Source organism: Oncorhynchus keta, chromosome 26 (genome assembly GCF_023373465.1).
Source record: "Oncorhynchus keta strain PuntledgeMale-10-30-2019 chromosome 26, Oket_V2, whole genome shotgun sequence".
NCBI classification, from domain to species: Eukaryota; Metazoa; Chordata; class Actinopteri; order Salmoniformes; family Salmonidae; genus Oncorhynchus; species Oncorhynchus keta.
The window spans coordinates 41055598-41080774 of record NC_068446.1 but is presented as its reverse complement, the minus strand read 5'-3'; the positions used below and the strand labels follow the sequence as shown (position 1 = coordinate 41080774).

The following is a 25177-nucleotide window of genomic DNA, read 5'->3' as shown; positions in this document are numbered from 1 at the left end:
AGATCAACGAAGACGTTGACCACAAAGATGTACAGATACAAGGACTACATTGACAGGACTCCTTGTCCAATAAGAAACACATTTTGTTTTGCTACTGTGTGCCCTAATGAACACAACCCAGAAGTACACTCACTATTGCAGACTGATATAGCAGTGATTACTGATGAAAGCAACAATCTTAGCAGTATTTTATATTCGCTAAGCGTAAGGCAGATGCAGGCAAAATGTAAGTAGTTGTGCAACAAAAACATTTTTTTAAACTGAGCACAATTTAACTGCCTACAATGCATTCGGAAAGTATTCAGACCCCTTCACTTTTTCCACATTTTGTTAGTTACAGCCTTATTCTAAAATTTATTAAAACATTTTTTAATTTGTTTTTATCAATCTACACAATATCCCATAAAGACAAAGTGAAAACAGGGTTTTAGACATTTTTGCAAATGTATTCAAAATAAAAAACAGAAATACCTTATTTACATAAGTAGTCAGAACCTTTGCTTTGAGACTCAAAATTGAGCTCAGGTGCATCCTGTTTCCATTGATCATCCTTGAGATGTTTCTACAACTTGGAGTCCACCTCTGGTAAATTCAATTGATTGGAGCCAAGACTGTAATCGCTTCCAAAGAGGCTTCAACAAAGTACTGAGTAAAGGGTCTGAATACTTTAACAAATGTTATAAATTTGCAAATATTTCTACAAACCTGTTTTTGCTTTGTCATTATGGGTTATTGTTAGTGTGTGTGTGTGTAGAATGGGGGCAATGTAATGCATTTTAGAATAAGGCTCTAACATTTAAAACATGTGGGAGAAGTCAAGGGCTCTGAATACTTTCCGAATGCTCTGTATTTTTGTTAGGTTCAATTCCATTTTAAATCCAGTTATTTTAGGAAGTACACTGAAATTCTTATTCTCTTCAATGTTTTTCAATTGTCCTCTGTTGCGCTTGCTACGCCAAAATAGTGGGTTTGATTCCCGGGACAACCCATACGTAAATATGCATGCATGACTAGGTCGCATTGGATAAAAGCGTCCGACATATTAATGAAGGAAATATGACATTTCAATGTACTGAAATTGACCTCAAAACCTGTTTGTTAGTGATTAAAAAGGGTACTCGGCGATATTACATAGTACTTCATGATAACGTTTACTTTCAACAACAGGAAATGACTCAAAGCATGGTTTCCTTCATGTGAAAACAGTCTTATGTGCTGACCACACCGCTCCGCGTGCGTCCGCAATCACGCGCATGTTGATTTTGTCCACCCAGGTCAAAAAGCATTAAACATATGGCAATTAAGCTTGCTTGCTGTCGCTAGCTAATTTGTCCCATTTGGCTAGGGATATAAACCTTGGGTTGTTATTTTACCTGAAATGCCCAAGGTCCTCTAATCGGATAATTAATCCACAGATAGAAGGGGAAACCTAGTTAGTTTCTAGTAATCTCTCCTCCTTCAGGCTTCTTCTTCGGACAACTACCTCTTCCCCTACTGTATTTATTTATTTAGCTCCTTTGCACCCCATTATTTCTATTTCTACTTTACACATTCTTCCACTACAAATCTACCATTCCAGTGTTTTACTTGCTATATTGTATTTACTTCTCCACCATGGCCTTTTTTTTGCCTTTACCTCCCTTATCTCATCTCATTTGCTCACATTGTATAAATACGTATTTTTCTACTGTATTATTGACTGTATGTTTGTTTTACTCCATGTGTAACTCTGTGTTGTTGTGTGTCGTAAATGAGAACTTGTTCTCAACTTGCCTACCTGGTTAAATAAAGGTGAAATAAATAGAAAATAAATATGGTGGTTGGCAACCAACTTTAAGGTGCATTTACCACCACCAACTGGAGTGGATAGTGGACCTCAGTTCATCTTTCAATCACCCATGTGAGTATATGCTCCTAAAAACCAATGAGGAGATGGGAGAGGAGAGACTCACAGCACGTCAAGCGACACAAAGCGCTGGCCGTCTTCGCAAGACGCTCGTTGACACGCGTGAACAGTGTGGCTGCAATGATTGAATAACATGTATGTGTACACGTATTTTTGCAACGCTCGCTCATGAGACGCGGGCGATGTTGTCAGCATGTGAGGGTGTTATAACCATAGCTGTGATAACCATGTATACTGTACATACAAAGGGATGTAAGATGGAAAACACATGAAATGGGAACAGTGTTAAGGTGTTTGTCCTGTTTGTCCACGTCGCCTGTGCTGTCCATCCATCTGTCCGGTCTGTCTCCTGTGCTGTCCATCCATCTGTCCGGTCTGTCTCCTGTGCTGTCCATCCATCTGTCCGGTCTGTCTCCTGTGCTGTCCATCCATCTGTCCGGTCTGTCTCCTGTGCTGTCCATCCATCTGTCCGGTCTGTCTCCTGTGCTGTCCATCCATCTGTCCGGTCTGTCTCCTGTGCTGTCCATCCATCTGTCCGGTCTGTCTCCTGTGCTGTCAGTCCGTCCGGTCTGTCTCCTGTGCTGTCTGTCCGTCCGGTCTGTCTCCTGTGCTGTCTGTCCGTCCGGTCTGTCTCCTGTGCTGTCTGTCCGTCCGGTCTGTCTCCTGTGCTGTCTGTCCGTCCGGTCTGTCTCCTGTCCGTCCGGTCTGTCTCCTGTGCTGTCCGTCTGGTCTGTCTCCTGTGCTGTCCGTCCGGTCTGTCTCCTGTGCTGTCTGTCCGTCCGGTCTGTCTCCTGTGCTGTCCGTCCGGTCTGTCCCCTTTGCTGTCTGTCCGTCCGGTCTGTTTCCTGTGCTGTCTGTCCGGTCTGTCTCCTGTGCTGTCTGTCCGGTCTGTCCCCTGTGCTGTCTGTCCGTCCGGTCTGTCCCCTGTGCTGTCCGTCCGGTCTGTCCCCTGTGCTGTCCGTCCGTCCGGTCTGTTCCCTGTGCCGTCTGTCCGTCCGGTCTGTTCCCTGTGCCGTCCGTCCGTCCGGTCTGTCCCCTGTGCTGTCCGTCCGTCCGGTCTGTCTCCTGTGCTGTCCGTCCGTCCGGTCTGTCTCCTGTGCTGTCCGTCCGTCCGGTCTGTCTCCTGTGCTGTCCGTCCGGTCTGTCTCCTGTGCTGTCCGTCCGGTCTGTCTCCTGTGCTGTCCGTCCGGTCTGTCTCCTGTGCTGTCCGTCCGGTCTGTCTCCTGTGCTGTCCGTCCGGTCTGTCTCCTGTGCTGTCCGTCCGGTCTGTCTCCTGTGCTGTCCGTCCGGTCTGTCTCCTGTGCTGTCCGTCCGGTCTGTCTCCTGTGCTGTCTGTCCGGTCTGTCTCCTGTGCTGTCTGTCCGGTCTGTCTCCTGTGCTGTCTGTCCGGTCTGTCTCCTGTGCTGTCTGTCCGGTCTGTCTCCTGTGCTGTCTGTCCGTCTGGTCTGTCTCTGTGTTAGGGAAGGCACTATGAATGAGAAGAATGGTCCATGTCTAGATGAACTATTCCTTCTCATAAGAAACTGTTGAAATTTCACAGGTTGTTGAACTTGACACACTGCTCTTCCCAAGTTTGAAGTGCAGTGGTGTCAAACTCATTCCATGGAGGCTCTAGTGTCTGCTGGTTTTTCTTTTCAATTAAGTCCAAGACAACCAGTTGAGGGGAGTTATTTACTAATCAGTCACCTTAATTCATCAATCAAGTACAAGAGAGGCGCGAAAACCTGCAGACACTCGGCACTCCGTGGAATGAGTTTCACGCTCGTGCCTTAGGGTCAAGCCCAAGGGTTGGAAAGGAAACTATTTCCCTAGTAAAACACCAGGGTTTAAGCCCATAGGAAGCCTCAGGCTGGACCATCTTGGGCTGAAGTGGAAAAGCACCATGACGTCACCGGAAGAGCCGGTTCCAGAAGGAGAGGAATGTGGTGGAGTTGAAGGTACCGATGAAGATGAGAAGCAGTAGGTAGAGACTCATCATAATGGCAAAGTGATGTCTGACCAGCCACGACCTGCCCTGGGAATGTCTGGAAACATCACAAAAAAAAAAAAAAAAAAAAAAAAAAAAATCACACAAAGTCAAAAGACTACATCTGCACTACAGAAGAAGTAAACGTATATAGGAGTTGGAACGGCAATGAAAATCTGAAGTGGCTGCTGACGCCAAGCTGGAATCCTTTTCCCAATGTACTGGCAACACACCAAGACACCACTAGAGGGCAGCAAAGATAACACAGATGGTAAAATATATAGGCACACTTGCATGATTCTCTATTTTTGATCAAATCACTTGAAGTTGAAAAAATGTATTTGTTTGATTTACAAATGCACAGGAACAATAAAACAATAATAATCTAAAGTGAAATTGAAGTAAAAATCGACTAAATTATTCTAAATTCAAATACATTTCATTGGAGGCAATGATTCTTGTTTCCTGTGTAATTTATCATCTCACATGTGGTAAATTGCAGGTAACATTGAACCAATTTTGAAAAGAAAAAACAGAACATTCTGCTCTATTTTTAAGTGCAAGGTGCCAATATATTTGACCGCATTTGTGCATCCAGTTAGCAGTTTGTCAAAGAGGTGTTGGACTTTAACAGTAGTGCTCCATCTATACAGGTGACTTACCTGGACAGGTCTCTTCTCTGAGAGTACACTAGCAGGTACTAACCTGGACAGGTGTCTTCTCTGAGAGTACACTAGCAGGTACTAACCTGGACAGGTGTCTTCTCTGAGAGTACACTAGCAGGTATTTGACTCGGAGCAGCTGATTGTTGGTGACCACAAAGTACTTCTGAGGGACCTCTCCTCCTTCACTGTTCCTGGCTCTGGATCGCTGCCGGTCAATGGTCTCCGAATCTGAAACATGTTTAGGGAAATAATTATTGACAGGGTTTAGGAGGTAGCTGTTGTTTACATTTCGGTAGCATTGTCCATCAAATTAATCAAAAAGCCCTTTTTTTTTTTTTTTTTTTTTACATAAAAAGAAGTGCATTACAGTAACCCGGCCTCAACCCCTAAGAACAAGCAGAAGAAAACCTCCCTAGAAGGAAGAAACCTTGAGAGGAACCAGACTCCGAGGAAAGTCATATCCACCTCTGCCTGTACTGGGTCTCCACTCATCTGTTATGAAGTATCCTAGAGGTTGTGCAAACGTACCTTTCCTCTTTGCCTGGCACTTGACGTCTGGGTGGTCAATGACCTCACACATGGCGACGCAGCTTAGCAACGGTCCCAGGAGGCTGTCGCGCCAACCGTTGCCATGGGGACTGTAGAGGACCGCCATGCTGAGGTCACTGGTGAGGTAGGTGCCCTCTCCGAACAATGATGTCTGTGAGGGAAAAATCACCAAACACAACAGCCAGTCAGTCAAAAAAATAAAATAATGGTCTGACAAATTATTAGATTTTACTCTGCAACTTCAAATGATGCTATAGATAATATTGGCTATTGACTCAACATAACAATGATCTGTGAACATATCAACCACACTCAAGTAGGGCGACTGGGAACCAAAGATCATCTCCGTCATGACAGGCCTGGTGGGACTGCCACATTTTCTGCACTAACCTTGTTGAGGTGGCAGTGTAGTCCGTTGTGTATGATAGAATGGAAGTTCTCCAGTCGGCTGCCGTGGAATGCATAGAAGAGGTCACGTCCCGCCCGCGTCTTCTCAAACTTAACGTTCATCTGGTCGCAGTACTCTAGCTCAAACAGAAAGTCTGGGACCGGCGTAGAGATCCCCTCAGCCTCTGTCAGGTTACAGAGCTTGACATACTGGTGAAGGGGCAGCAGAGAGGAGAGAGGGAACAAGGATATTCAAGGGCCGCCCTGGCCAGGACTAAAACCCGGGACCAGCAACTGTCAGCAGAATACCGTAGCAGTTTACGCCAAGAGATCCAAACCCCTTTGACGTGAACGCTATGTGTAGGTTATAAGATGGTAATGCTGAGCTGACAGGAACATCCAATAATCTGAGAATGTTGAAAGTGAGGTGATCATGTTATTGACTTTGCCTTTACCTCGTCTTTCTGTAGTGTCTTCACAGCGAAGCTCTTGGAGAAGAGAACCCAGTGTGTGAGGGCCAGATGATGGTCAGCTTTGCCAGGTCTCAAACTCACCAGCTCCCTCACACCAGGCAAACTGCTCACATCTGACAGCTGGGAGGAACACAAGAGGAGTCTATAACCTAGGAGAGCCGGCTACATCAACACAGTACAGTACTGATTACAGTACATTGCATCACCAACTGGACAGGTGTGGTACACAGTGACGCTGAATAATGTGTTTGAATTCTAGCAGAAAGGCTGCATCTGAAGGTTTAAATTATAAGTCAAAAAGTATCTTTTGATATGAGAAAATATCAGTGTTTCCTGTCCTGTCTAACTCCTCACCAGCTCATCAAACTCCTTGGTGTCAGTGTCTCTGATGTATCTGGGGGGGTAGGGTCTGAGCAGTGAGTCCCTCTTGTAGCTCTGAGCAGCAGCAACAAACAGGCTGCATCTCAGGTCAGCAGCTACTGGGTCCCTGTGAAGACAGGAACACACCAGCTCCCTGACTTCATCTGGTGGGAGTGGCGGCTGCATTTCCAACACTGTAGACAATGGAGATAAGAGACGCCGTCGCAGGTCCCAAGTGTACACGGACATCACTGACAGCTAATAATGGACACGTATAAACAGAATGATTGATTGTGCGAGAACTGCTACTGTGTAAAACCATTCAAATGTGGAGGGACCACTATCAGATTTACATAGAGATATGGCTGGACCTTTCTAATCAGAATTGATTCAGAAAAGCATTAACCTAGTTAACTAACTTAATCTTTACCACCAAAGGCTGAGTGCAAATTGGATGTGTAGCCAGCCACAGGCTATAGCTAGTTAGCTAATAATGTTTATATAGTTGTGCCATATGTCAAAAAACCTGTTGGTTCATTATGACCATGTTAAATAATTAATACACTTCGTTTAAAGAGACACAATGCTACTTTACAAACGTAGCTTAGGCTATCTTTAAAAAAAAACTTGGGTCAGTCATAAAGATGAAAGATAAGTTTAACTAACGTTAGATGAAGCTGGTAGCTAGCTGGGTAGCTAACGTTAGCGTAGCATAAACTAATTAGCATATCCGACAAAAAAAAGCAATACATCTGGCTCACAAACAATACTAAAACGTCTTTATGTACTTGTCAACTTGTAATAGCTAGATGAGATATTAAAAACGTATTGCTTTATAAACCTACCTGAGTGAGCCCGTTACCAACCGCTGGTTCGACTGGTAACGAAGATAATGTAATATATTGACAAGATAGCTGAGTGACCGCTCTAACAATGGAAATGTGCTCAGTGATCGAAGGCAGGCGCGAACAGCTGGGACAATTCTAGTCGACGAGAGGGCAGATACGCGTGTGAACAACAGGCAAAACCAAGTCGTTTTTCTCAAAGTTGTCAGAATTCCACGTGCATCCAATTATATCAGTACATTTTAACAGACTAAACATTGCGAAACTTCTATTCGATCAATTAAGCCTATAGACCTCTTATAGACCTCAATAGAAAAAAAAGGCTTATCTCCACTAAGGTAAAACAAGAACACTTACCTCACGCTGACAGATTTTGGGCTGAGTAAATCCTCTCGCTTTGCCTCTTCCTCTCTGCTGGGGACATCACTTGTTGCCACATCTACAAAGTCATAAACCACGCCCATTTATATAATTGTTCTTCTTAAAATGTGATTTTAAACCTAACCACACTGCCAACCTTATGCCCAACCCTAACCTTAAATGAAGACCAAAAAATACATTTTTGTTTATATGCATTTTCACAATATAGTACATTTTGACTTTGTGTCTGTGGTAAACTTGTCGAAACCCTCTGCTGGTATCATGTATCCGGCCACGTATTGAAGACACACGATTAAAAGATAACTAGTCTTGCAGAGTGTCTCCGGAGTTGTGTCTGTTGCTCACAGGGTTGGATGATGGAGGACGTTGGGTGGCGTGGGCTGGGGGAAGTTGGAATAGTCCCACAGTGTATTTTACTGAAAATGTGCCTCTATGCAGGGGCTGCTTCTTGAGATTATATATACAGTTGATGTCGGAAGTTTACATACACTTAGGTTGGAGTCATTAAAACTAGTTTTTCAACCACTCCACAAATGTCTTGTTAACAAACTATAGTTTTGGCAAATCGGTTAGGACATCTACTTTGTGCATGACACAAGTCATTTTTCCAACAATTGTTTACAGACAGATTATTTCACTTATAACTCACTGTATCACAATTCCAGTGGGTCAGAAGTTTCCATACACCAAATTGAATGTGCCTTTAAACAGCTTGGAAAATTCCAGGAAATTATGTAATGGCTTTAGAAGCTTCTGATAGGCTAATTGACATCATTTGAGTCAATTGGAGGTGTACCTGTGGATACATTTCAAGGCCTACCTTCAAACTCAGTGCCTCTTTGTTTGCCATCATGGGAAAATCAAAAGAAATCAGCCAAGACCTCAGAAAACAAGTTGTAGACCTCCACAAGTCTGGTTCATCCTTGGGAGCAATTCCCAAATGCCTGAAGGTACCACGTTCATCTGTACAAACAAATGTACGCAAGTATAAACACCATGGGACCATGCAGCCATTATACAGCTCAGGCAGGAGATGTGTTCTGTCTCCTAGAGATGAATGTACTTTGGTGCAAAAAGTGCAAATCAATCCCAAAACAACAGCAAAGGACCTTGTGAAGATTGTGGAGGAAACAGGTACAAAAGTATCTATATCCACAGTAAAATGAGTCCTATATCGACATAATCTGAAAGGCTGCTCAGCAAGGAAGAAGCCACTGCTCCAAAACCGCCATAAAAAAGCCAGACTACGGTTTGCAACTGCACATGGGGACAAAGACTGTACTTTTTGGAGAAAAGTCCTCTGGTCGGATTAAACAAAAATAGAACTGTTTAGCCATAATGACCATAGTTATGTTTGGAGGAAAAAGGGGGAGGCAGGCAACCCAAAAAACACCATCCCAACTGTGGCAGCATCACCCCTTTTTTTCTACTGTGTTATTGACTGTATGTTTGTTTATTCCATGTGTACCTCTGTGTTGTTGTTGTTTGTGTCACACTGCTTTGCTTTATCCTGGCCAGGTCGCAGTTGTAAATGAGAACTTGTTCTCAACTGGCCTACCTGGTTTAAATAATGGTGAAATAAAAAATGTTGTGGGGGTGCTTTGCTGCAGGAGGGACTGGTGCACTTCATAAAATAGATGGCATCATGAGACAGAGAAATTGTGGATATATTGAAGCAACATCTCAAGACATCAGTCAGGAAGTTAAAGCTTGGTTTCAAATGGGTCTTCCAACTGAACAATGACCCCAAGCATACTTCCAAAGTTGTGTCAAAATGGCCTAAGGACAACAAAGTCAAGGTATTGGAGTGGCCATCACAAAGCCCTGACCCCAATCCTATAAAACATTTGTGGGCAGAACTGAAAAAGTGTCTGCAAGCAAGGAGGCCTACAAACCTGACTCAGTTACACCAGCTTTGTCAGGAGGAATGGGCCAAAATTCACCCAACTTATTGTGGGAACCTTGTGGAAGGCTACCCGAAATGTTTGACCCAAGTGAAACAATTTAAAGGCAATGCTACCAAATACTAATTGAGTGTATGTAAACTTCTGACCCACTGGGAATGTGATGAAAGAAATAAAAGCTGAAAGAAAAAATTCTCTACTATTATTCTGACATTTCACATTCCTAAAATAAAGTGGTGATCCTAACTGACCTAAAACAGGGAATTTTTACAAGGATTAAATGGAATTGTGAAAAACTGAGTTTAAATGTATTTGGCCAAGGTGTATGTAAACTTCCGACTTTAACTGTATATATATATAATACCAGTAAAATACCAGTCATAAGTTTGGACTCACCTACTCATTCAAGGGTTTTTCAAAATGTTTTACTATTTTCTACATTGTAGAATAATCTTGAAGACATCAAAATTATGAAATAACAGATATGGAATCATGTAGTAACCAAAAAAGTGTTAAACAGATTCTTCCTTGATGACAGCTTTGCACACTCTTGGCATTCTCTCAATCAACTTCACCTGAAATGCTTTTCCAACAGTCTTGAAGGAGCTCCCACATATGCTGAGCACTCGTTGGCTGCTTTTCCTTCACTCTGCTGTCCAACTCATCCCAAACTACCTCAATTGGGTTGTCTGTGATTGTGGTGATTGAATTCTAAATAAATCACTGTCAGTGTCACCAGCAAAGCACCCCCACACCATCACACCTCCTTCTCCATGATTCACGTTGGGAACCACACATGTGGAGATCATCATGTGGAGATCATCATGTGGAGATCATGTGGAGAAGGAGGTGTCACATGTGGAGATTATCAGGTGACTAACTCATGAAGCTGGTTGAGAGAATACCAAGAGTGTGCAAAAGCTGTCATCAAGGCAAAGGATGTCTACTTTGAAGAATCTCAAATATAACATTTATTTTGATTTGTTAAAAAAAAATGGGTTACTACATGATTCCATATGTGTTATTTCATCATTTTGATGTCTTCACTATTACTCTACAATGTAGAAAATAGTCCAAATAAAGAACAACCCTGGAATGAGTAGGTGTGTCCAAACTTTTGACTGGTACTGTATATAAATGAGAGAGAGAGAGAAAGAGAATTGTAGCATATTATGCGCCTCAACAGCTATCATCTACATTTTAAACTATAGTAGTGCAGGCTTAACGCTAATATGTGAAAACAATATTTTTAGTTTTTGCAATATCAGCATGTAAAGTAGCTAGTTTGCAATAACATCGCCTAAACAAACTGCAGTATCAATTTAGGACTACAATCTCACCGTGTTCAAACTGCAGATCATTCGTAACAGCAGATGCACTTCTGAGGAGACGGGAAACGTTTCCCATGCCGCAAAGGGCCGCGCAGTGCATTATGTGTGATTCTGGGACAAGGGGCGCTCTCCTTCAATGATTGAATGGGAGTCTATTGAGCGCAACAAAAAAAAACATTATCACGAATTTCGTCAACAAGAAGTTAACATTACAAATATTTTCCGAGATGTGAAATAATTAACTTACTATGTGTAATATCATATAGTTTTGGAATCGTGACATTACGTACTTTCGAGGAAAATAGGCACGTTATTCGACAAAATACACTGATATTGAGAAGGCATTGCTTGACGAAAAGCTTGGCAACCGCGTTACGTAGCATGACAACGTGAACACGATTGGTCGACTGTCTGCCGGGTCGGGAGTTAAAACTTTCTTCATTAATTAGATTCCCATCTTCTTTGGATAATATCTCTGGTAGACAAATAGGACAAATGTGCTAGAATTCTCTAGGTAGGAATATCGCAAAAAAATATGATCAATGGCTCATTCGAGAGAAGACATCCTTTCCGAGTTATGACATCGGCCAGTATTGAAATCTGACATCAGTGACAGGAATGATAGATGTTTTCGCGATCTAATGAACTTTCAGTGTAGCGAGAGAGACTTTATCACAGTGCTACATCATACCGGACGAATTTCTACCTGCTTGAACGCCAATAAATTAGACACACATGAAAACATGAAACTACCCAGGGAATCAATAGAGCATCACTCGGAGATGCACGAAAACAATATAACACTGAACATGGGTGAACCTTTCCTTTAAGATAGTGAGAGTGAAATACCGCTCGTAAGCAGTTTTCTTGTTGGACAGTTCTGTCCAGCAACGATTCCGTTTCCTCAAACCATTTCCTAGTAGGACCGGTATGTGCGTAAAGAGAGAGGAGAAACGTCACGTCACGGAATAGCTTTCTACCCCCAAACTCTCGTTTGGTTTTTGCAGATTTTAATCGAATATTGAATTTATGTCTCTCGTTTTAATTTCACCAGCGTGTGTTGTGTTTCATAAAGAATATCGTCATATAATGCAATTGGAGAACGTTGCATAGTAACAGCATTCCTGGTTTTGGTAAGAGAAAAAAAAAGAGGTAAGCGATAGATCCTTTCCAAAGTAACGAATCCATACCCTTTTATTTACATTTAATTTCATTCACTCATTCTGTTTCAATTACACGATTGGGAGAATTATAGATGTACTAAATGCCCCGTGCATTAATAGAATGTAGAATAATCATGCGGCAAGATTGGTACAGGATTGGATCGTTTGACTTGTTTATTGAGTCCTGCTGAAAATACTCCATCGTGTCGTAGGCTAGGTCTCTACTACGGTTACTCATCTGAAGGGCGCCCCTTTCTCCATTGACAGTAGTGCTCATCACGATGCAATTGTAGCATACAAACAGCGGAATCTTACATCCTGCCCATCCTTTAAAATGAATAACAACATCGGAGAAACGTAAAATGTTGCATTGATTCGTGCTCTCATAACATCGTTTGTTATCAGTCTGGTGGTATAGGCCCATTTGGTGCAAAAATATATGCTGGGAAAATGCCCTTCATCCAAACACCCTCAACCTATGAGTGTTTGAACGGTAGCTGCAAATATCATAAATATTCATCATCACACTATCAAAATGTATTAAAATTAAATAACAGATTATTTTATGCAGTCTACAATGTATATCTCACTGACAACAATGGCCGTATTCAGGAGGCTATCAGAATGTAGGGTTTGTAGCCATTGAATATTATGCATAATCGACGTAACATGTTACATTGTAATTCCATATTGTAGGTGCGGGGGCGGTGGGCTATAAAGGCTACGAGCGCAAAGCACACTGGGAGGGAGAGTCGGTTTTGGCGTAATTTCACTGTTAGCCGACCCATGCATTGGGCGCTCAAGGTTTTTCATATTTTTTACTGATAGCCTACATACCGGTTTGTTGCTTGGAATAATATGAAGGCAGTTATGGTGTTTATGATCATAAAATTATACTTTCCTTTGCTGAAATATTGATACAATGTAATATTCTTTTCAGGATAATTTCTAAGGTGTTGAGTTTTAGTCTGAATTATATTTATTTCCAACTGGAGGAAAATATCAAATTGTAATGGCAGGTAAGAACAGTCTTTATACATACAAGGATGGTATAGTAGTGGGAATATTTTGTAGAGTGTGATTTCTGTATTGAATATTGAATCATGCTACTCTTTTGTAAGATATATAAGTCATTAGTAGTAAGTTGCTAATAAGCATTTTACTATCATGCAATTATAGCACACAGTGCGTAACCTGACTGCTTTAATATAACTTGTGTGTTGATCAGGTTGAATGCTTATACTTTTAACTTTAATATTTTATCTTGGATTTTTATTTTTTTAATTCAATATTTGACTAACTAAGTAAGTTAAATTCTGAGCCTCTTACTTTTATCCCCCGCAGAAAACAATTTCCCTCCCCTGCCTGGCTTCATCCCTCTGAAGCCGTGTTTCTATCAGGACTTCAATGAGATCCCAGATGTACACCGCTCCATCTGCAAGAAGCTCTACTACCTATGGATCTGTGAGTGTGTTGGTATCCCAAATCGCACCCTATTCCCTATTTAGTGCACTACTTTTGGCCAGGACCAATAGGGTTCTGTCTGGGAAACCGACACAGATGACTCAGTCTCTAACCACAGGATGTCTTCCAAATGGCACCCTATTCCCTATTTAGTGCACTACTTTTGGTCAGGACCAATAGGGTTCTGTCTGGGAAACCGACACAGATGACTCAGTCTCTAACCACAGGATGTCTTCCAAATGGCACCCTATTCCCTATTTAGTGCACTACTTTTGGCCAGGACCAATAGGGTTCTGTCTGGGAAACCGACACAGATGACTCAGTCTCTAACCACAGGGTGTCTTCCAAATGGCACCCTATTCCCTTTTTAGTGCACTACTTTTGACCCTATGGGTCCTGGTCAAAAGTAGTGCACTAAATAGGGTTTCCCAGACAGATTAAGCAAGCCTTATACACCACTTTTTCCATCGAGAATGCTTTTTAGTTCTGAACTTGGTTAAACTGGGTTTTAGTCATCAAGTATAAGAGCTAATATTCTACAAGAGTTGGTCGGTACTCAAGCAGTAGAAGATTAGAGGTTCTGGTGCTGTACCGGGCAGCGCCGGCCCATTCTAACCAAGTCCTTTGCGTATTCATTGTGTAGATTGCTTGAGTGACGTCATAACGGCAAGCTGTTAAGTGCTACTGCTACCGCTTGGCCTTTCTTTTCAGATGACTTTTAACGTCACCCAATGCATTATGGGAAACAAACACAGGTATAGCAGGAAGGCGGGTGTAGCTGGTTTGAAGCTCTTTGATAAGACTTTCAGGCATTCAGACAAGAATTGTTACTAGACGTGGTTTTTCATCTAAATCAACATCCGCTAGTTCAAAGCCTCCCATCTATACCGTTGGCTTGACAACAAGAGCTGAAACTGCAGCTAATAGTTTCAATGGTGATCTTTATAGATGGATGGATGATCGTATACCTTTCATTATCATTTTCATTTCATTTGCATTATCACTCAGGTTGGGGATTGTATAAGTAAGTCCTGTGACATATATGTTATAAATAATCCCAATAGTTTATCATTTGTTTGTGACCTTTAGCCTAGTAGTCGTTGTATTGTGTGTTGAATAGATAGCTTTTTAATTTTGTGTTTGTTTTTTAATACAAATCATACAAATTACAGCATATTCTCTTTATCGTTCAATATTTATATTTGGGACACAGACCATAGAGATCTCTCCCCTATACCGAAGATACAAAATCATAAAGTTACCTTTCCTGTCTCTGCGAACTGTCATACAAATCTGAAGCAACCAATTAAACTTTACTTTGCTCGATTAATCATCCAATAACAGACGGTGCTGTTGTACTTTAATTACATAAGGTCCCCGTCCCAGACAATGTAATTGTACTAACAGGAAATGGGAAAACAGTAACATGATGGTCCTGTTTATTTGGCACCAAACCGTTGAAAACAGACTGAAACAGAGAGGGACTAGCTGGACTTGTCCAATCAGACACCCTCATTCTCCATTACCGTTGAATGCCCTAATGAACACCAGGCCATCATTGTAAATATGAATTTGTTTTTAATTGACCTGAATGGTTAAATAAATTAAATTTAAAAACATGACCAATGCTACTGCATTGTAAATAATGCAAGGTCCACCGTTAATATCATTATTTAATCTTTTTTGACCACCTGTGATCATTACAGTCAACAGTGCCACCTTGGCGGTCAATCTGATTGGCTGCCTGGCATGGATGTGCGGCGGGGGCGGAGCCACTAACTTTGGCATGGCTATTCTGTGGCTCATCCTGTTCACCCCCTGCTCCTACGTGTGCTGGTTCAGACCCATCTACAAGGCCTTCAAGTAAGTACATCCTTCTTTCTGACATCTGGGGTGCGTTCAGTATGGTTTAACGTTCGCCAACATTTTGGTGGTTCAGTACTGTCTTTGTTGAATTAAACGTTGGAATACCGTTCTGACTTACTGAACGCAGCCCGTGTTACATTAGATGAGGCAGAGAGACGTGAGTAAACCCTTTCTTCAGGCTATTCCCCCCCCCCAGATATACAGTGGTTACAGGAGGACGGTCTCGTGGTAATGACTGGAGTGGAATCAGTGGAATGGTATCACATACATCAAACACATGGTTTCCATGGTTTCCAGGTGTTGGATGCCATTCCATTTGCTCTGTTCCGGCCATTATTATGAGCCGTTCTCTCCCCTCAGCAGCCTCCACTGTCTAGGTTAAATCTTGGATTTCTGATCGGATTTACTTCTCTCCTCCCCCCCCTTGTAGGACTGACAGCTCGTTCAACTTCATGGCATTCTTCTTCGTGTTCATGGCCCAGGTGGTGATCAGCATCATCCAGTGTATAGGCATTCCAGGCTGGGGCATCTGGTAAGGATGGAGCCTGGGTGTCCTCTCGGGAATCTGGTTCCTCTCAAGGTTTCTTCCTTCTAGGTTCAGTCTGATGAAGGCCATTGATGGCCAAAATGTCATGTTTTAAAAAAAAAATGTTTTACTTGGAAAAAGCCTGATAAAACACCAATGTTTTTTTGTGGGAGAGTCATGCCCATTATGGCCCTCCAGTCGCCTCTGAGTCTGGTTCCGCTCAAGGTTACATCCTTCTAGGGAAAGGTTCCTCCATAGTTGCCTTGCCACTTCTCCTTGCTCTTTGGGGTTCTAGATCGGGTTACTGTAAAGCACTTTGTGACCACTGTTGATGTAAAAAAGGGCTATACAGTTTGATTGATTTGCTTGATTGATTGACCTGATTTTCGTCCGTAGGCCTAACAGCTGATAGTATTGTTATCATTAGGGAAAACCTGCCTTTAGAACAGGCGTGGACTTGCTGTGACCTTGTTGTGGTTTTCTTCCTCTTTCCTTCCTCCAGTGGCTGGCTGGCTACCATCACCTTCTTCAGCACCAATATAGGCTCCGCTGTCGTCATGCTGATCCCCACCATCATGTTCACTGCCATGGCTGTCCTCTCCTTCACCGGGCTCACCAAGGTACCATAGTACTACGTGTGTGTGTGCTACATACATTTTCACTTTGTTGTGGAATATTTCTGTCCAAAGGAGAGAGACTTTTAGATTTCTTCAAAACAATCAAACGTTATTATTTAATTATAAAAAACTTTTTTTTTTAAATCACCTTTATTTAACCAGGTAGGCCAGTTGAGAACAAGTTCTCATTTACAACTGCGTCCTGTCCAAGATAAAGCAAAGCAGTGTGACACAAACAACAACACAGAGTTACACGTGGAGTAAAAACAAACGTACAGTCAAACATACAATCATACAGCAATAATGGAGCTGGTCAACAATCATCCGGAGGGGATCGCTGAGAACCCACCAGCAGATTTAGGTCACAGCTCTTCAAGGCAAAGTACATCCTCCTGAATGTTCATGACAATCAACAGATGTGTAGAATTATACGAAGGTACATTGTGTTATCGAGTAACAGACAGCAAGATTTACATGTCGCCAGGTTTCTGTCTCTAGGTCATTTTACTGCTTGTTTATACAGGGTCACCTTCTCAGCTTGGCACTCCTTAATAACACACAGATACTAATGCAACAATGGGACACTGGATCCTCCTCACAAGTCCAGTGTTCATCTGCATGTGAGAGAGAAACTGGACGGTTCACCTGGCCCTGGCAGACAGGCCAGCCTTTCACATGCACTAATCATTCAATGGAAGAGGCTCAACTCAGTCCCACAGACACAGATAAGAGAGTACTAATCCAAGTATTTGATACATAAAACAATATTAAAACATTATCTTGTAATGTTCTACCATAACTTCCACACTTTACTCTAAAGCCCTGACTTGTACATTTCTCACTCTGACTAGAGTATAATGGACTTGGCAACACGTTTCTCACTCTGACTAGAGTATAATGGACTTTGTCAACACATTTCTCACTCTGACTAGAGTATAATGGACTCTAGCAATATGTGCAGTGTGGTTTCTGTATATACAGTTGAAGTCGGAAGTTTACATACACTTAGGTTGGAGTCATTAAAACTTGTTTTCCAACCACTCCACAAATCTCTTGTTAACAAACTATAGTTTTGGCAAGTCGGTTAGGACATCTACTTTGTGCTTTTGTGCAAGTCATTTTTCCAACAATTGTTTACAGACAGATTATTTCACTTATAATTTACTGTATCACAATTCCAGTGGGTCAGAAGTTTACATACACTAAGTTGACTGTGCCTTTAAACAGCTTGGAAAATTCCAGAAAATTATGTCATGGCTTTAGAAGCTTCTGACAGGCTAATTGACATAATTTGAGTCAATTGTAGGTGTACCTGTGGATGTATTTCAAGGCCTACCTTCAAACTTAGTGCCTCTTTGCTTGACATCATGGGAAAATCAAAAGAAATCAGCCAAGACCTCAGAAAAACAAGTCTGGTTCATCCTTGGGAGCAATTTTCAAGGTACCACGTTCATCTGTACAAACAATAGTACGCAAGTAGAAACACCATGGGACCACGCAGCCGTCATACCTCTCAGGACGGAGATGTGTTCTGTCTCCTAGAGATGAACGTACTTTGGTGTGAAAAGAGCAAATCAATCCCAGAACAACAGCAAAGGACCTTGTGAAGATGACTTAGGAAACAGAGTCCTATATCAACATAACCTGAAAGGCCGCTCAGCAAGGAAGAAGCCACTGCTCCAAAACCTCCATAAAAAAGCTAGACTAAGGTTTGCAACTGCACATGGGGACAAAGATCATACTTTTTGGAGAAATGTCCTCTGGTCTGATGAAACAAAAGTAGAACTGTTTGATCATAATGACCATAGTTATGTTTGGAGGAAAAAGGGGGAGGCTTGCAAGCCGAAGAATACCATCCCAACCGTGAAGCACGGGGGTGGCAGCATCATGTTGTGGGGGTGCTTTGCTGCAGGAGGGACTGGTGCACTTCACAAAATAGCAAGGAAAATTATGTGGATACATTGAAGCAACATCTCAAGATATCAGTCAGGAAATTAAAGCTTGGCCGCAAATGGGTCTTCCAAATGGACAATGACCCCAAGCATACTTCCAAAGTTGTGTCTAAATGGCTTAAGGACAGCAAAGTCAAGGTATTGGAGTGACCATCACAAAGCCCTGACCTTAATCCCATAGAAAATGTGTGGGCAGAACTGAAAAAGTGTTTGCAAGCGAGGAGGGCTACGAACCTGTCTCAGTTACACCAGCTCTGTCAGGAGGAATGGGCCAAAATTCACCCAACTTATCGTGGGAAGCTTGTGGAAAGCTACCTAAAACATTTGACTCAAGTTAAACAATTTAAGGCCAATGCTACCAAATATTCATTGAGTGTATGTAAACCCACTGGGAATGTGATGAAAGAAATAAAAGCTGAAATAAATCATTCTCTCTACTATTATTCTGACATTTCACATTCTTAAAATAGGGTGGTGATCCTAACTGACCTAAGACAGAGCATTTTTACTAGGATAAATGTTTAAATGTATTTGGCCAAGGTGTATGTAAACGTCCAACATATGATTCAGCTGAAAAAAAACAGTTCCTCCTAACTACTACCGTACTTCTAGTACTGCTCTTGTCTGTTGAGGCAATAGCAAACTGTCAAGACAAACCCACAATTGTATCATCTTATCTTTCTGACCATATTTTCTTGGTGTACGTTCTCCAGGAAATATAGCTTTAGTGTCTTTGACCTGAAGAGGACAACAACTTGATGGGCTGCTATAATAACAGGAGATCAGATCTCTCTGCATCCTTTAGTGTCTTTGACCTGAAGAGGACAACAACTTGATGGGCTGCTATAGTAACAGGAGATCAGATCTCTCTGCATCCTTTAGTGTCTTTGACCTGAAGAGGACAACAACTTGATGGGCTGCTATAGTAACAGGAGATCAGGGCCCACATTCATAAAGTGTCTTAGAGTAGAGGAGTGCTGATCTCGGCTCAGTTTAGCCTTTTATATCAGAATGAATAAGACAGGAAATGGACAGGAGGGATCTGATCCTAGATCAGCACTCCTACTGTAGACACTATGTATTCAGGCCCGGATCTAATTTACAGCAAAGTCCGTATTTCTTTCTTACAAGCTTTAGTTTGACTTTGGCTGTAATATGACTCACATCTCAGGTACTACAGGCGGGTGAATATGATCTCTTCTGCTAACTCAGGCACATTTACCCTTCATTGATGTGAACACTGAAATGTTCATTAATATCCCTGTAAAAAAAATAAAAGTGTACTTTTATTTAACTAGGCAAGTCAGTTTAAGAACAAATTCTTATTTACAATGACGGCCTACCCCGGCCAATTGTGCACAGCCCTAAGGGACTCCCAATCGCAGCCGGGTGTGATACAGCCTGGAATTGAACCAGGGACTGTAGCTACACCTCTAGCACTGAGATGCAGTGCCTTAGACCACTCGGGAGCACAATAGATTCCCTAAATATACAAGAGTAAAAAATATTTCATAAATATCCCTGATTTGTCGACTACATAGTTGATGGACAAGTAATATATATGGCCTGAACTGTGTTATACTTCAGGTAATATAAATATATCTCAAACACCAATCTCAATCTCTCCCTGACTCTCTCCAGGAAGCACAAGGATCCCCATTAGTTCCTGCCAAGGCAGCAGCTACTCTTCCTGGGGTTTATTATGGATCCCCATTAGTTCCTGCCAAGGCAGCAGCTACTCTTCCTGGTGTTTATTATGGATCCCCATTAGTTCCTGCCAAGGCAGCAGCTACTCTTCCTGGGGTTTATTATGGATCCCCATTAGTTCCTGCCAAGGCAGCAGCTACTCTTCCTGGGGTTTATTATGGATCCCCATTAGTTCCTGCCAAGGCAGCAGCTACTCTTCCTGGGGTTTATTATGGATCCCCATTAGTTCCTGCCAAGGCAGCAGCTACTCTTCCTGGGGTTTATTATGGATCCCCATTAGTTCCTGTCAAGGCAGCAGCTACTCTTCCTGTGGTTTATTATGGATCCCCATTAGTTCCTGCCAAGGCAGCAGCTACTCTTCCTGGGGTTTATTATGAATCCCCATTAGTTCCTGCCAAGGCAGCAGCTACTCTTCCTGGGGTTTATTATGGATCCCCATTAGTTCCTGCCAAGGCAGCAGCTACTCTTCCTGTGGTTTATTATGGATCCCCATTAGTTCCTGCCAAGGCAGCAGCTACTCTTCCTGTGGTTTATTATGGATCCCCATTAGTTCCTGCCAAGGCAGCAGCTACTCTTCCTGTGGTTTATTATGGATCCCCATTAGTTCCTGCCAAGGCAGCAGCTACTCTTCCTGGGGTTTATTATGGATCCCCATCAGTTCCTGCCAAGGCAGCAGCTACTCTTCCTGGGGTTTATTATGAATCCCCATTAGTTCCTGCCAAGGCAGCAGCTACTCTTCCTGTGGTTTATTATGGATCCCCATTAGTTCCTGCCAAGGCAGCAGCTACTCTTCCTGTGGTTTATTATGGATCCCCATTAGTTCCTGCCAAGGCAGCAGCTACTCTTCCTGTGGTTTATTATGGATCCCCATTAGTTCCTGCCAAGGCAGCAGCTACTCTTCCTGGGGTTTATTATGGATGCCCATTAGTTCCTGCCAAGGCAGCAGCTACTCTTCCTGGGGTTTATTATGGATCCCCATTAGTTCCTGCCAAGGCAGCAGCTACTCTTCCTGGGGTTTATTATGGATCCCCATTAGTTCCTGCCAAGGCAGCAGCTACTCTTCCTGTGGTTTATTATGGATCCCCATTAGTTCCTGCCAAGGCAGCAGCTACTCTTCCTGTGGTTTGTTATGGATCCCCATTAGTTCCTGACAAGGCAGCAGCTACTCTTCCTGTGGTTTATTATGGATCCCCATTAGTTCCTGCCAAGGCAGCAGCTACTCTTCCTGTGGTTTATTATGGATCCCCATTAGTTCCTGCCAAGGCAGCAGCTACTCTTCCTGTGGTTTATTATGGATCCCCATTAGTTCCTGCCAAGGCAGCAGCTACTCTTCCTGTGGTTTATTATGGATCCCCATTAGTTCCTGCCAAGGCAGCAGCTACTCTTCCTGTGGTTTATTATGGATCCCCATTAGTTCCTGCCAAGGCAGCAGCTACTCTTCCTGGGGTTTATTATGGATCCCCATTAGTTCCTGTCAAGGCAGCAGCTACTCTTCCTGGGGTTTATTATGGATCCCCATTAATTTCACAACACACTGTGTGCCCTCAGGCCACTACCACATACGTATCTACAGTACAAAATCGTGTGTGTGTGTGTGTGTGTGTGTGTGTGTGTGTGTGTGTGTGTGTGTGTGTGTGTGTGTGTGTGTGTGTGTGTGTGTGTGTGTGTGTGTGTGTGTGTGTGTGTGTGTGTATGTGTGTGTGTGTGTGTGTGTGTGTGTGTGTGTGTGTGTGTGTGTGTGTGTGTGTGTGTGTGTCTATGCCTATGTTTGTGTTGCTTCATGTACTGTGGCACCGGACCAGTACTCTATAAATCACTCTCTCAGTCTGAGAGACAACATGTACCGTAGCAGGGACAACATGTGTTGTAGCACCAGGCACAACATGAGCAAAGACAGTACTCTTTATTGTGTCCTCTGTTTGTGCTACAGTAATACAACTCACGCTAACACCATCTCCCTGACTCTCTCTCCAGGTGCACAACATGTACCGTGGCACTGGGGGCAGTATGAGTAAAGCCCAGGAGGAGTGGACCACCGGGGCCTGGAAGAACCCTCACGTCCAGCAGGCAGCGCAGCAGGCCGCCGTGGGGGTGGCGCAGGGAGCCATGCAGCAGCAACAGCCCCAGTACTCACAGGCACCCACCTACAATTATGACGACCCGGGCATGTAGGGCAGGGAGGAGGAGAGGGTGGGAGGTAAGGGGTGAGGAATAGCCAGGGTGACAGTCTGTTTCTGATCTCGCGTCAGTTGTTATGAGAGCAGAAACCGAGCCTCCCAGGCTAGGTGAGGGACAGACTGGGGAGATGAAAAGGGATGATCATCAAATGAGAACCACAATTCACGATTACATTCAGATAATTCTTAGATAACAAAAATATATACAGTGGGGAGACAAAGTATTTGATACACTGACGATTTTGCAGGTTTTTCTACTTACAAAGCATGTCGAAGTCTGTAATTTTTATCATAGGTACACTTTAACTGTGAGAGAAGACGGAATCTAAAACAAAAATCCAGAAAATCACATTGTATGATTTTTAAGTAATTCATTTGATACAAAATTATAGACCTCTACATTCTTTGTAAGTAGGAAAACCTGCAAAATCGCCAGTGTATCAAATACTTGTTCTTTCATACTGTTTTGATTTTGCTTCAAAAGGTTTTTCCTAAATGTAGGAATAATAATTTTACAAAACTCTGAACACCTATTTCCTAACATGGACCAGCACTCCAACCATGCACATAGTTATTACACATAGTAATAACATATTACACACACACGCACACACAATATTAATTTCTCTGCTTCCATGTGCCAGACAGACACTTGCACTGCCCTGTAATGCTCATTAGCTTTGAATAGAAGAACCCAACACTGTCTTACTAGAGCCATTGCAACGTTTCAAAAAAATACATTAGTTTTAGTACATTTGACTTGACGCTCTTATCCAGAGAAACTTACAATAGTGAGCATACATTTTTTGTACTTTATGTTTGTACTTGTCCCCCGTGGGATTTGAACCCACAACCCTGACATTGCAAGTGCCCTGCTCTACCAACTGATCCACACAGGGACCTAGTGGGGTAGGTGTGTGATGTTCTGTCATGTTTTTGAAAAACAGTTTATACTTGTTTTTGCAGTACTGTATTATTGTCAAGGATGCAGTTTTGCCACATGGACATGACAAAAATGCAGAAAGATCGAATTTAATCCTATTTAAAAAGGATTATCACAATTTTGTCCATGTTGAATTTTGATTTTGTATCACTTAGATTCTCAGGAATAGACATCTACTTTGTTTTAGACATAAAATGACTTTATTGTATTCATCTTTTTTTTAAATTTTTTTTTTTAGATCTTAGCTAGTTGCTAGATGGCTAATAGCTACATGTTAGTCTGTCTACAGTAGAAATAGCAGACGTTCTGTTGGCGTCGTCAACATTAGCCATATTAGAGGTGTTCAATTCCTCAACATTTACAGATTTATTTCAGGTTATGGGGAGTGTGTTTTGAGCGAGCATGTTATTCTGTTGACTATAAAGTGAAATAATTCATAGATGTTTAATAATAACAACCAATTTAATCACACGTGTACAGTGTTAAGGTCTTACGTATAGGATGGAACATTCCAGATAAGTCTATGACTACTGTAACCCAGTTAAGAATTTAGACTAGGTGAAACAAAAATCGTTCCATCTGTAAAGGGGCAGATAGTTCTGTCTATAGGGGGCAGATAGTTCTGTTTATAAGGGGCAGATAGTTATGTCTATAGGGGGCAGATAGTTCTGTTTATAAGGGGCCAGATAGTTCTGTCTATAGGGGGCAGATAGTTCATTCTATAGGGTGCAGATAGTTCTGTCTATAGGGGGCAGGTAGTTCTGTCTATAGGGGGCAGATAGTTCATTCTATAGGGGGCAGATAGTTCTGTCTATAGGGGGCAGGTAGTTCTGTCTATAGGGGGCAGATAGTTCTGTCTATAGGGGGCAGATAGTTCTGTTTATAAGGGGCAGATAGTTATGTCTATAGGGGGCAGATAGTTCTGTTTATAGGGGGCAGATAGTTCTGTCTATAGGGGGCAGATAGTTCATTCTATAGGGGGCAGGTAGTTCTGTCTATAGGGGGCAGAAGGGAATGATGGGAACAATGGAACATTTTCAAAACTTGGTCTTAATTCCCCATTGAAGATATAGTATTTGCTATTTGTAGATGGACAGATGTTAGATGTTATGAATGTTTATTCCCATTGGTCAATCCTCTCACTAATCCTAAAGTGAACCCTGTGAAGCAAATGCTTTAAAAGAAAAAAAGACTACATTACCCAGGGGGCAAATCTGGTTGCAATGATGTCAACGTGACATCATTTCAAACACTTTTGCCTGCTGGGTAATGGTGGAGTTGAACCTTTACAAGTGAAAACATAAAATGTGGCTGTCAACGTTAGTACATGAGTATAGATGTGATTATGGTATATATAGAAAACATTGAATATTGTTTATACAAACATCTCATTTTATGAACTGAAACGGGAAGAAAATAACTGTAGCCTTTATGAGTATCGATGTTTTCATTTAGAGATGGAACTACCGCATAGCTACATTTGACTGCAGTGGAAAATGTTTTAGTCTCAAGAAAGTTAACTCTGAAAATGTAAAAGATGGATATTACAAAAATGTGTAATACAATATTAGACTTGAAACATATGTGAAGATGTGTACATGAATGCCAGATATTTAAAAAACAAACAAAAAAAAACAGTGAATTGTCTTGTCTGATTGTGTGATGATGTTCAACATGATTTTATTTTAAATATTTCTCAAAACTTTTGTTGTTGTTGTTGTACTTTTCCTGTAAATGTTCTAGAAGTTATGTGAGGCAGAGTGTATATGTTCTAGAAGGTATGTGAGGCAGAGTGTATATGTTCTAGAAGGTATGTGAGGCAGAGTGTATATGTTCTAGAAGGTATGTGAGGCAGAGTGTACATGTTCTAGAAGGTATGTGAGGCAGAGTGTATATGTTCTAGAAGGTATGTGAGGCAGAGTGTATATGTTCTAGAAGGTATGTGAGGCAGAGTGTATATGTTCTAGAAGGTATGTGAGGCAGAGTGTATATGTT

General features: G+C 42.1%; 2 protein-coding genes across 9 annotated transcripts; one reads left to right on the top strand and one right to left on the bottom strand.

The window, feature by feature from the left end:
- Positions 1–1132: 1132 nt before the first annotated feature.
- On the bottom strand, positions 1133–10846 carry LOC118371263 (protein mono-ADP-ribosyltransferase PARP16-like). 4 transcript variants are annotated; one of them, XM_052480857.1, is made up of 8 exons: positions 10777–10846; positions 7509–7590; positions 6301–6433; positions 5929–6066; positions 5477–5683; positions 5066–5237; positions 4621–4765; positions 1133–3930 (listed from the first exon to the last, which is right to left on the bottom strand). In XM_052480857.1, exons 1-8 carry the CDS (start codon positions 10841–10843, stop codon positions 3795–3797), a joined length of 1080 nt encoding a protein of 359 aa, XP_052336817.1. In that variant the 5' UTR covers positions 10844–10846; the 3' UTR covers positions 1133–3794. The 4 variants fall into 4 exon arrangements, with proteins under 4 accessions (XP_052336817.1, XP_052336818.1, XP_052336821.1 ...); XM_052480858.1 differs by lacking the exon at positions 10777–10846 and adding an exon at positions 7744–7810; XM_052480861.1 differs by lacking the exon at positions 10777–10846 and having other exon boundaries at positions 6301–6500.
- Positions 10847–11260: 414 nt separating this feature from the next.
- On the top strand, positions 11261–24888 carry LOC118371257 (secretory carrier-associated membrane protein 5-like). 5 transcript variants are annotated; one of them, XM_035756636.2, is made up of 8 exons: positions 11261–11919; positions 12627–12734; positions 12871–12949; positions 13275–13394; positions 15101–15257; positions 15691–15792; positions 16289–16406; positions 22037–24888. In XM_035756636.2, the coding sequence occupies exons 3-8, from the start codon at positions 12943–12945 to the stop codon at positions 22232–22234; spliced, it is 702 nt and encodes a 233-aa protein (XP_035612529.1). In that variant the 5' UTR covers positions 11261–11919; positions 12627–12734; positions 12871–12942; the 3' UTR covers positions 22235–24888. The 5 variants fall into 5 exon arrangements, 2 of the variants coding, with proteins under 2 accessions (XP_035612529.1, XP_035612528.1); XR_008080772.1 differs by lacking the exon at positions 12627–12734 and having other exon boundaries at positions 11262–11919; positions 22037–23937; positions 24168–24888; XR_008080770.1 differs by lacking the exon at positions 12627–12734 and having other exon boundaries at positions 11262–11919; positions 22037–23937; positions 24007–24888.
- The last annotated feature ends 289 nt before the right edge of the window (positions 24889–25177 follow it).